The sequence below is a fragment of the Lepisma saccharinum genome, chromosome 2 (genome assembly GCF_977018435.1).
Source record: "Lepisma saccharinum chromosome 2, izLepSacc3.1, whole genome shotgun sequence".
NCBI lineage: Eukaryota > Metazoa > Arthropoda > Insecta > Zygentoma > Lepismatidae > Lepisma > Lepisma saccharinum.
Window position 1 is genome coordinate 166,644,985 of NC_139230.1, and position 12,032 is coordinate 166,657,016.

The following is a 12,032-nucleotide window of genomic DNA, read 5'->3' on the forward strand; positions in this document are numbered from 1 at the left end:
CTCTCTGACAGGTAAAATGAACATAGTTTTTTTTTGTAGACATCTTCCTTCCTGATGAATTGAGATATTAACCAATTGTGTTGTCATATGTCAGGATGAAAATTAATTTTTAGCTTCCCATAAAAAGGCATTTACTTCATTACTACAGAAAAAGGGGAAGTGGGGGGTATTTATTTCATTTGTTGGTGGAGGAAATGTAGTGAGGATGGGATGTGTGGTGTGAAAGAGGATCTGTGCGGGGGGACTGGGCATTTGCAGGGAACCAGCAAGTAGGCAATTAAAGGCACGACTGAACTGTGATGGGTTGTTTTGGAGTAGCTAATTCCCATTTTTGTTGGAGTACTATACATAGGTCTTTTGCAGATATGGAAAAGGGTCAGTCCATGTAAGTTATTGTTCATAGCCATTTGGTAGTGAGGATAACACATTAGTCTGGCGAGACCTGCTTGGTACTCATTATTAGCTAATCTTTCTATTTACTTTATTAATCTGTAGCAGGTGGCTGTTCCATGTATGGACTAGTACCATGTGACAGCAATTAACATGTAATTTTCCAAAACTACAGATGATATTTTGCTTTGAGTTTTTTTGTATCAATATACATCTTAAAAGATGAACTTTTCAAATGTGCCGATGTGTTTTTAAAAAATCTTGGAATGAGAAAACTCTGTCGTGGAGAGTTGATGTTTGCTTTATTTTGGATGGAATGACTGGGGCTTTTGTAGGAAGTTAACATTTTTATGTTCCATCTGGAAACAGGTGCCATTAATTATATGAAGAAAAGGGTGGCTAATTTACTCAACAAATTGAATTTCGGAGAACCCCTGCAGTCCCATGATAAACCAAAGTGAATATAATAATTCTAAAAGATAATTCAACTTGTACCTACAATTGGGCTAAGTATAGTTGAAAATTGTCCCATAATTTATCATAAGAAATAATATACACTACTCACAAAAAGTTTGGAATATTATTATATGAGGCAATAGGTGATAGGCACGGTGGCATATGTCAACAAAAAGATGAGAACGTCCACCAGACAGATACCGTGTGTTGTTGCAGTCCAAAGCTGCATCTATCACCTATTGTCTAACAGCAATATTCCAAACTTTTTGTGAGGAGTGTATTATACAATAACAAAAAGGTACTGTTGCCAACTATTCTTGAATAAGCTATTGGTTCTAGCAATGGGCTATGTAACTTAGTTACTTGAATTTACATACCACAAAAGACCACTCTTTGAGAAAATATATATTTTTCTCTGCCCCTCTTTAACCCCTATTTAGTACACATTGAGGAAAACAGTTCAACTGTAGGACATTATATATCTAGAGTGCCTCCAGTGTAATGGTGCTTCTCTAGTGCTCTGCTAAAGTAAAGCAATCCTGCTTTGTTTTTAGTGTAGTGAAATCTCAATTATACGTTTTATGAGGAACAGAGAGGGAAAAAAAATGTATAACTGAGAAAAATGTATTATTGAAAGATAATTAAAATTGTAATATTAGATACACACAGGTAGAAAAGGAGTACTATATACCATACTAATGAGTGTATAATGTGTACCCTGGTTTGATGGGGAAAAAGAGACAAAGAATTATATCTCGTATATAATGTACAACGCAATTAAGTTTCAAGAAAGTCTTTCTTAGTTGTAGGTCATAAAGCTGTTGCTATATCCATCAAGAACGAAATGCATGCCTATGCAATGACTCATCTGTTTCTATGAGGACTAAGATGGAATATCCTCTCCTGTATATAGTCACCAATTCTCATTGTTTTTTCTCTTCTGTGTCAAGCCTTCCAAACTGGCTCTGGAAGTTATTTTCCATTATTTCTGGCAGGACAAATACTAATGATATGGTGCCTACACACAATTGGTCACTGCTGCCATAATGGCATGGTTTGCTTGGCAGCACAAAGCACTCCAATAGAAGGTGAAACATCATGAGATGCAGTAATTTCTCTTGCATACGTGTTGTTGTTTTTTAATTATTAATGCTAAAGAAATCCAACCTGCCTGTCTAACCTAACATACACATAAAGGAATAAAAAAGAAGTTAGAAACAACTGACAGTAAATGTTTTACATCGTGGAAGCCATTTTTAATGAAGGTGTTTATGATGTTTTCCTGCAAACATTGAAAAACATGTTTTAACGTTCGTCTTGCATAGTGAAATAAAGAAAGGGAAGCTGCTACAAATTACAATGAGAGGCCTGGATGCACATAATTCACGAAAAATGCAGAACGTACAAAATTGCTAAGGTGTAAGGCTATTGCCGTGTTGTTCACAGTGCCTCGAAAGTTCTTTCAAGAACTTCAATAATGTTTGTACAAAGGCCCATAAACAATGTACTTCAATATTAGAATACAGAACCAATAGGTGAATTTTAATATTTGTGGGAAGGGAGAAAAATCAATAAGTCAATATTGTAAGTATATCTTCAAAAAGCTGTAAAAAAAGATGCAACGCCAATATACTAATCATTTATCTTCCAATTTTGCGTACACAGAACAGTAAGTATATGCACTTTACTATTTTTACCTCAACCTCTAACTACAAGACATCACAAGAACCCACATTCATTTGTTGTTTTCATACTAGGGTCAGTGATTGTACGACATGATTCAACTTTAACATCAACAACAGTTTTATTCAATTCATCTTTGTAGCTAATCAGTGGTGATTTATTCATTCTAGTTTTTGGACTTTTAACCACTGTTATTTTTTAAAGATATTTACCTACGTTTCGGAGGCTGAATCTGCCTCCGTCTTCAGGGTAGTGTGTAGTCTGATAGATTACAAAGGGACCAGAGTACACAATTCGGACACTATCCCTCCACACACATAAGATCTCACGCATAGTCTCTATAGACTATTCATACACATTGCACACCAACCCCGCTTTATGTCAACATGCAATCCGGGGCGGTCCAGTCCCCAGAGATCAAGGTGGAAACTTAACAGTGCCACACGAAGCCTTGATCGTGACCTTGACATGGTCATCTGACAAAGTGGAGCCTGGACCACTAATAATCTTATATGGCAATTTTTTGTATATAGAGGTCCTTGTGACCAACAGACGTGGTGGAGCCTAGGCCACCAAGAATTATCCTCCTAGGCAACCATACCATTTATGTGATCTATCAGACTACACTCTTCCCTGAAGACGGAGACAGATTCAGCCTCCGAAACATAGGTAAATATCTTTAAAAAATAACAGTGGTTAAAAGTCCAAAAACTAGAATGAAAGTTTTATTCAAGATTTTAAGTAACAAGGTTTGTCAATATTCGTAGAACAGTATATCAAGCAATTTTCAAAAATCCACAATGCACTACTATAAACGCTTAACAAAGTCCTAAATTCTCTTTTACTGTGCTTTACAATATATATATATATATATATATATATATATATACCAGGCTGTCCCAGAAGTCCTGCACCATCAGCACACTGAGCTCTAAGAGGTGAAGTTTGCGAGGGTAGGTGGCGCCACCTGTGAAAGACTGTTGGCAGGCACAGAGGATAGGTTCGTGGGATCAAGTGAAGGCACGCACAGCATGTGTCGCGAGTGTTCCCGTGAAGTTAAAGTGGGCACGATGAGTGAGGACAAAATTGCACTTCGTGCAGTGCTACGTTTTTTATGAAAAAAAAACGACTAACAGCAAAAGCGGCAGTGGAGGAAATTTGTCGTGTGGAGAACGAAGAAGTGGTGAATCGGTCGACAGCTTCCCCTTGGTTTAAAAAAATCGCTTCAGGTGATATACGCCTCGCGGACAAGACCCGCACGGGGTGACCTCCGATGGACATTAACGAGCCTCTGCAGGATGCTGTGAATGCTACACCACAATCCAGCACACGTGGGTTATCAAGAGTGGTTTTGGCATCCAAATCGACAGTAACCGTCGCTTGCATGACATGGATTACACCAATAAACAGCTCGACAGAGTCCGCACGAACTGACAGAGGTGCAGGCCCAGCGCAAAGTTGCAATTTGCCAGACATTGCTACAAAACCCGCATGATCTTCGTTTTTGGAGGAGAATTGTGACAGGAGACGAGAAGTGGGTGTTTCTGAAAACCCTGATACACGTGAACAGTGGGTGAAAAGAAGACAGGAGGCCATCACCCATGTGATACAGGACAGATTTGGGGAAAAGCTCATGCTGAGTGTGTGGTGGAATATTGACGGGATTGTCCATTATGAGTTTGTTCCAAAAGGTCCTGCTGTAACAGTGAACTGTATTCTGAACAATTATGCCGAGTGTATGCCATTCTGAATGGGAAATACCCGGCATTAACGAGGAGGAAGAGGTTACCGCTGCAAAATCACAATGCTCCCAGTCACCGGTCTCGAAGAGTGACCAACACCCTGGCTGAGGTTGACGGATTTGAGTTGTTACCTCATCCCGCCTATAGTCTGGAAGTTGCACCATCGGATTACGGTTTGTTTCGCTCTCTCTCACATTTTCTGTGTAGTCGGCACTTCAATTCATATGATGAGGTAAATTCTGCCTGTCGTGAGTTTTTCAATTCTAAACCTGCCACCTGGTATCGCCATCAGATTGAACTGTTGTCGCAGAGATGGGTGAAGGTAATTGAACATGGAGGCCTGTACTTTGCTGAATAAAGTCTGTCTTTGTTTCTGATATTCTGTGTTTCATTTTTGCCCTTGTATGGTGCAGGACTTCTGGGACAGCCTGGTATATATATATATATAAATCAAAGAAGGTAAAAGGAAACACTCACCGGACAGTAGAAAAATTCAAAATTTTCGCTAATTTCATAGCATCATTGGTGTGAGGAGAAATAGACCGAACCGGAAGTTTTTCAACTTCCAAGTTTCCAAGAACTACATCACTTTCTACTCAGAACTTGAGTGGACAACCGAAAAAAACACTTGGTGTTGAGACTTGTAGGATTTTCAGTAATTTATGAATAATAAACAAGCTTTTTACCGAAGATCACTACAATGTGGACGCAATTTGTATTTATGCCTGTTGGTAATACATGTTATTCGCAGTCAGCAGAAATCTCTAGCATCTGTTTGTTATCGCTATCATACGCTCATGACAACTTTCTAACACTGAAATGTCTTTTGAGATTCTCACACAAAAAATACCAATGATTTTGCTCCCTTGTGAAGGAGGTGCACACTTGATCGTTCCCAGAATGGTGCTGGTTTGTTCCGTTTAGCAAAACGTTCCAATAGAAGGTGAGAAAGCACCACAGAAGCATTTTTAAATTAAGTTGTTTATGATATTTTCCTGCAAACATTGACAAATTTGTGAGCGTAATTTTATTTACGCATATATTATATGCATTGACATAGTGAAAAAAACACGTGATTTAATGTTAGCTGTTAGAATTATTCCATATATAACATTCACCATATTTTTGTGGCTAAAATATTTTGGGAAAAGTGCACACAATATATGCATAAATTCAGTATGCACCGAAGTTTGTTCTATTCCACTAATCTGTTTTAAATCATTAATGTAAATACAAAAAATCATGATGAATAAGCAATGAAGGCACCAAAAAGAAAGGGGGGGGTGTCCTATTTTATACAGTCATTCAGGTCCTGGCATAACACCATGTTAAACATCAGAACATTTATCGGGATCTTATGTTTGCCATAACTCTCGTTTCCCACTTTATATGCTTTCCAAGCCGTGCCGATGTCATAACATTTACCAGAAGACTGTTCCTGTTCGGTAGCCAGGCAACCTCTCCCTCCCCTTTTCCTCTTTCTTGCTTTTGCAGCAGTCTCATGTTTAAGGGGGTAGGGGCACAATTTGCATTAGTTACACCTCCCTGCTGGACAGGCAGGGGGAAAAGGCACCTGCTAAGTAGGAATCTGCAGAGCCTTCTGCCTTGTATTGTCTACAACAGGCTGGAAGGTGTGTTGCCAGACAGCTTGAAAGATAACTTCACCCAACACAATACAATTGTCCCTCCCCTGCCCTCTGATGCAAGCAAAAAAATAGAATTCCAAATCGAGAGTCTAGTCACATTGTCACAACTGATAAGAAAACCTGCCTGGAACTGGTGGCACATGTTATCTTCACGGAAATCTTGAACTCCAAGAGCAGCATTCTTCCGAAGAAGCAATTGTTTAAAACGTTTAACTGACCTCTTTTTCCTTGTTGAGACTGAACTCGTTGAACATATAGCTCGAAAAATTCGTACATCAGAAAATCGTATAACTGACAGATAATAGTACACAACCTTAGGGGAATTGACAGGGACTGCCAGAAAAAAACGTACAAATGAGAAAAATGTACTATCGCAAAACGTATAATTGAGATTTTACTGTATTATCAATACAATTATTTATTTTTTTGTATGATGAACTATTTACCGGTTATCACTGCAACTTCACATAGTTGCAGGATCTTAACAGTACCACATTTTAGATATTTATTTATTTGATTTAATTGCAGGAACTCTCCAAGTAGACATTTCTTGGTAAAATTTAAATAACTGTCTACAGTAAACAGTTTTGCTTGAATGATTTTTTTTTTGTACACTGATTATTTGAAAAGGATGCACTTGAAAACCTCACATCCCAAGAGCCTGACAGAGATCCTGTCTGCTGTAAAGATTAAAGTATGCCAATTAATGCTCAGAGAAAGATTTTAGCATTCCCTTTGAAGACGTGTGATGAGTTGTAAATAAAGAGAGTGTGTGTGTGTGCGGATCAGGCACAGTTCCCAAAGTCCTATGGAACACATTCAGTTTCCTCAAATAGATTTTCTCTGCCAAGTAAGCAGGGAGGATTTTATCCAGGAATATTTTTGTCTGGGAGTAAGGTTTTATTGGACGGTGTAGGACTAAATTTAGTACCAAAGTGATCATAAATTGTCTTTATGAAAAACTTCAGGGGCTGTCTGGGTACAGCCTAAATTACAATTAATAAAATATCATTTGTAAACTATGCCTACAAATAAAGAGAAAAATGACTAATCGGAACTGGACCTACAGTTTTCAAAGAGGAATCTCAACCAATTAAATGCACATATTCTAGAAATCGGACCTGAAACTCATCACAATTAGCATTTGGGCAGGTAGGCCATATCTAGTTGGTTTGAATTATTCTTATCTGTTTGAAGGGTAGTTGTTAAGGTAGCCTACGTAAATTTGTACAATTTAAGTAAAATTACAAAGTGGGTCTTCTTGACAAGACACTGCTAATGTTGTCACCTTGTAATAAAGGGGCACCAGGTTCGATGCCCAGTGGAGGCACATAGTGGTTCAGATTCCACTTTAAACTGTAGTCGAGTCCCATTTAGGCTACGAGTGTTAGAACATTCTCACAGTTACTAGTACATATATACCTCAAGAGTTCCAATTGTATATACAGTGAAAATTGTATATACATGAAAACAGCTGATTGTGCAGTTATTTCTTACCTGTTTTTGAGTTTTGCCCTTTCCCTTTTGATTTTCCACTTTTTACATTTCCTGCATTTCATGTTGTTTTTTTTATTTGCAAGACCCTGAAAAACCTTACAATCAGGGTTACACTGTACAAATATTACATTTATAATGTGGTTGTGCTAAGTACTGTGTATGCACTATTTTACTTATTATCTGCTAATAATAATAATAAAATATTTCCAGGTTTCTCCAGATGCTTCATGTGTTTTGAATGGTTATCTGCAATTGAAAATTCGAGGAAAATCATGGATCAGGCGCTGGTTTGCTTTGCATCCTGACTTTGTATTATATTCCTTCCGGTCCCATACAGATAAACAAGCAATGACTGCTACTCCTGTACCTGGATTTACTGTGACTAAGGTATGCATTTAATCAACTGTCTAGTGTTTCATGAGGCATAATACATGAAATGATATCAATGTTTGAATAATGAATAATATTGATGGCAATAGTAGTTCTATATCAATTTTTTTCCCTCTAAATACCGTATTTACGCTTGTATAATGCACATGCGTGTATAATACGCACGCTGGTTTTTGATGGGAAAAAGTGACAAAAAATTATATCTCGTATATAATGCACAGTATAATCTAGGTTCAAGAAATGATTTTCTTAGTTGTAGATTGTAAAGCTGTTGCTATGCCAATCAAAAGTGAATGACATTCTACCTATTCAATGAGACCTGTTGCTATGGACCAAGAGGAGAATATCCACTTGTGTAAAGAATAAGTCACCAACCCATGCCACCTCCCCCCTCTCCCTCCACTGTGTTTAGCATCCTAAAGCTTTCACTCTTCAACCTCCTTATTTATTCTGTAGAAATCAAGATGAAAATTATGTTATGGAGTTGCAGTGCTCAGGAAGTTATTTTATTTTATTTCTCGCCCAACAAATACGGCTGATACGCATCCCATGTGACTGGAGGTGCATGCTCAAATTCCGCCAGAACGGCATTGCTTTTCTTCTTATTTTTTTCAAGATATGTTATAAATTGCACATGTTCTACCTCTTGCCAAAATTGACACTATCAAAAGGTTAAGAATACATTGCCCATGATCAAGTCAGCCTGCATACAATTAATTTCAAGTTTCATTGCAGTAACGATTTAGACCTAATCACAACCATGACTCATATCTGACGACATGAGGCAAACTATGAACTGGAGACTGACAGATTAGTTTTATTGGACTACATGAAGGCTTCCCAATCACACAACAATGCTAAAATATTTTTTAATTTAATCCCCCTCCACAATAGACTGGGTCCAATCCTACCTAACTAGACATATACAAAGAGCAATTTATGATGGAAATTATTCAGCATTATCTGACATCACTTGTGGTGTTCTGCAAGGAATTGCCTTTTATTATTTTCTTTACATATCAGTGACCTGCAAAATATCTTCCACCTATCATCTTACTTTCTCGAAGTGGAACGGATATATATGCAAGAAAGAGGGTAGCTACTCACCGGGAATTATGCATGAATTGTTGGCTCCAGGAATTCTGTGTGAATTTTTATCTGTAGACGTTAAAAATTGCAGCTTTTATTAGTCCAAATTCTGCTGAATTTATACATATTTGAAAAATGTTCTGAGGCAAGTTTTCCACACTTTAGCTTACATTTTTATTGAGCAAGGAAAAGAAAGCTGCATGGAAAATAAAACTGAATTCTCTCAATTTGTTTACTTTGTTAGTGTCCTTTGCAGAACAATCTGTCTGACAGGCTGAAGGTTATTGCAAGATAAGACATCTTCAAGTGGATTACTTAAATTTGAGTTTGGAATTCTTATACAATTAACAATTTTTCGTAGATTGATATATCTTGTAACATTTGGGAGTTGTGTTTGTAGAGTCTGTAGACAACAGAGGTGATGTATCTTTTGAGGGGGTGTTTTTTGGGAAGGGAGGGAGTGGGGGCAGAATTGGGGGAGACTGGGGTGTATGTCTGGAGGATTAACATTGGAGAGGGGATTCTTGGCCTAAAAATACGTCCACCTAAATCTGCAGGCGAAAGTTTGTATGTGAAATTGTAGCCAGAAATTGTTTGGGGTGGAGGCTGGAAAGAAGGTGAGACCTTTGGAAAGAACGTCAGTTTTGGTGTTTGTGAGGTTGTGATGCCGATCTATCTCTCTACTCCGTTGAAAATTCGACATATGTCGCGAAATATCCAACTATTTCTCTTTGTGTGGTAAGTGTTTACTGTCTCCTTCATCATTTGTAGTTATCTGCCCTTCTGGCACCTTTTCTCATCTTATTCCTGTGTTTTTTTTTTTTTTCCTTTTTGGATATCTCATGCCAATTCTCCCAACTCCGGTCACTCATTATTCCCTTCACCAAATCTGTTTGTCACACACGCTTCTTACATTCATGCCTGATATTAGGCCTAACTCCTAAAAGCGTGACACCCAAACTCTCTTTCTTGACCATGCCCCCCGACATCCAACCCAATATTCGCCCCCTAGCGAGAAATTTTGCTGCCGAACTAACCCTAACCATGTACAAATCACAGCTCCACCAGGCACGAGAACTCTCAATTTCCATCCAGTCCGTCACCAAAATCCTCCTACTGACCCCAGACAACAACAACAACAAACAAATTAACACACTCTGGAACCTGTTCCAGTTCATTGCCCGTAACCTCAACCAGAAACACCTACAAAAACTTTCCATTTTCTGGCAACAAACCCTGAATGCAGGATGCACCCTCCCCCTCCCTCCAGAACACCAACCCAAAACTACATGTCCCTTACTTCCAGACCCACCCTTGCCACTACCCACCCCACCCCAACCTACCATCCACAACCATACCCTTCCCTCCCACCACACCACAGAAGAGCACCAGTCCTCGGACAAAAGATTCCCCAGCATATTGACATTCCTCACTCCCAACCACCCACTGACTACACCTCCTACCTGAACCTCTCCAGTCACAACCTCACAACCACCGAAATTGACGTTCTTTCCAAAGGTCTCACTTTTTCCCCAGCCTCCACCCCAAACAATTTACGGCTACTATTTGACATACAAACTTACCCCCGCAGCCCTCCGATTCCTCCGCAACAACCCGGACATGAAAATCCTCCCCTCCAACAAAGGGTCCACCACAGTAGTCACGAACTCCTCTGACTACGTGGCAGAAGCCTCCCGCAACTCTCTGATTCATCCACCTACAAGCCCACCACAGTTGATTCATCCACCACACACCTGGATAAAATTTGGGATTTTGTCCTCTCCCAAGGACCCCCTGAAGGCCTATCCAACTCCACCATCTCCTCACTCATACCTGACAACCCCGCACCCCCACTTTCTACCTCCTCCCGAAAATTCACAAACCGAACAATCCCGGGAGACCCATTATGTTCAGCAACAATTCACCCACTCAACGCATTTCAGCCTTTCTAGACTCTCACCTCCAACCCCTCATCCAAGCCCTGCCCTCCTACCTCAGTGACACCAACCACTTCCTTATCATCATCCACAACTTACCATCTCTACCACCAAACACCATCCTCACAACAGTAGATGTCACATCCCTCTACACCAATATTCTCCATAGCATTTTGTAGGTTAGTCGCGTGTTACTCACAAATCCAGAATATAAAAAAGGAAAGTCAAAAATTGTACTTACGTATCTGAGTATAGTGCTCTTATTGTAGAACGACGTTTCAGAGATTGACTATCTCTTTCCTCAGGTTCGTTTAAAAAACTAAGTACTTGACATAGTACTGCGTCAAAAATGTAATATGAAGAATGTGGTTAAGGGTTGGTTAGGATACATTTAAAATATTAAGTTTTTGCTATTAGAAGTACGTAAAAACCAAGTCGTTCCCTAAAAAAACTTGTACAGCAGACCTATTCACAGGTAAAAAAGTTAAAAATCTAAAAAACCTGCATGAATCACAATGCAACCTGCAGGTTTGGCCTTTCCTACCCAACTGTGCTTCTCAATCCACATGAAGGTCAATTCTCCACAAATGTTTCCCCTCCCCTTAATTTTCTTGTTTACCCTTATTACGTCACAAATCCAACGTAAATTCACGTTCCTCTCTTGCAGCTTGCATAACTTCCGGAGTGATGTGGATACCGATATTGGGTTCAATCTTCCAGGCTTTGTCCCATATTTTGAGGAAATTGATCCACCCTTCTTCCAAATTTCCTTCATCCCTATTAAGATTATTCTTCCCCCCCCTACAAATATTCGCTGTTTCATACACGTTTCTTCCTAATTTCCTCCCCTCTTTTCTGATTATCTCTTTTTTTGCGATTCTATGCCCACTTTCCAAAATGTGTTCTGAGAGACCCGTTTTGGGAACTTTTTCCCTTATGTCCTTTTCATGCTCGCTCCATCTTTTACCCATATTTCGGCCCATCTTCACCGATTATAAGAAAGGAAAGACAACTAGGGAAATACCGGAAAAACAGAAGGGGGTTTATCAAATAGAATGCCAATGCGGGAAGGAGTACATAGGACAGATGGGCCGAAATATGGGTAAAAGATGGAGCGAGCATGAAAAGGACATAAGGGAAAAAGTTCCCAAAACGGGTCTCTCAGAACACATTTTGGAAAGTGGGCATAGAATCGCAAAAAA

The 12,032-nt window shown here is 39.2% G+C and overlaps 1 protein-coding gene across 2 annotated transcripts in view; it reads left to right on the forward strand.

Moving 5' to 3' along the window:
- The window catches only part of LOC145984173 (FYVE, RhoGEF and PH domain-containing protein 2-like), a 99,676-nt gene that overhangs the window by 67,828 nt on the left and 19,816 nt on the right, over window positions 1-12,032 (forward strand). For both annotated transcript variants that reach the window (XM_083117665.1, XM_083117664.1), the window contains exon 11: window positions 7,625-7,801. In XM_083117665.1, the coding sequence (XP_082973791.1) occupies window positions 7,625-7,801 (177 nt within the window). The remainder of the gene's footprint in view (window positions 1-7,624; window positions 7,802-12,032) is intronic.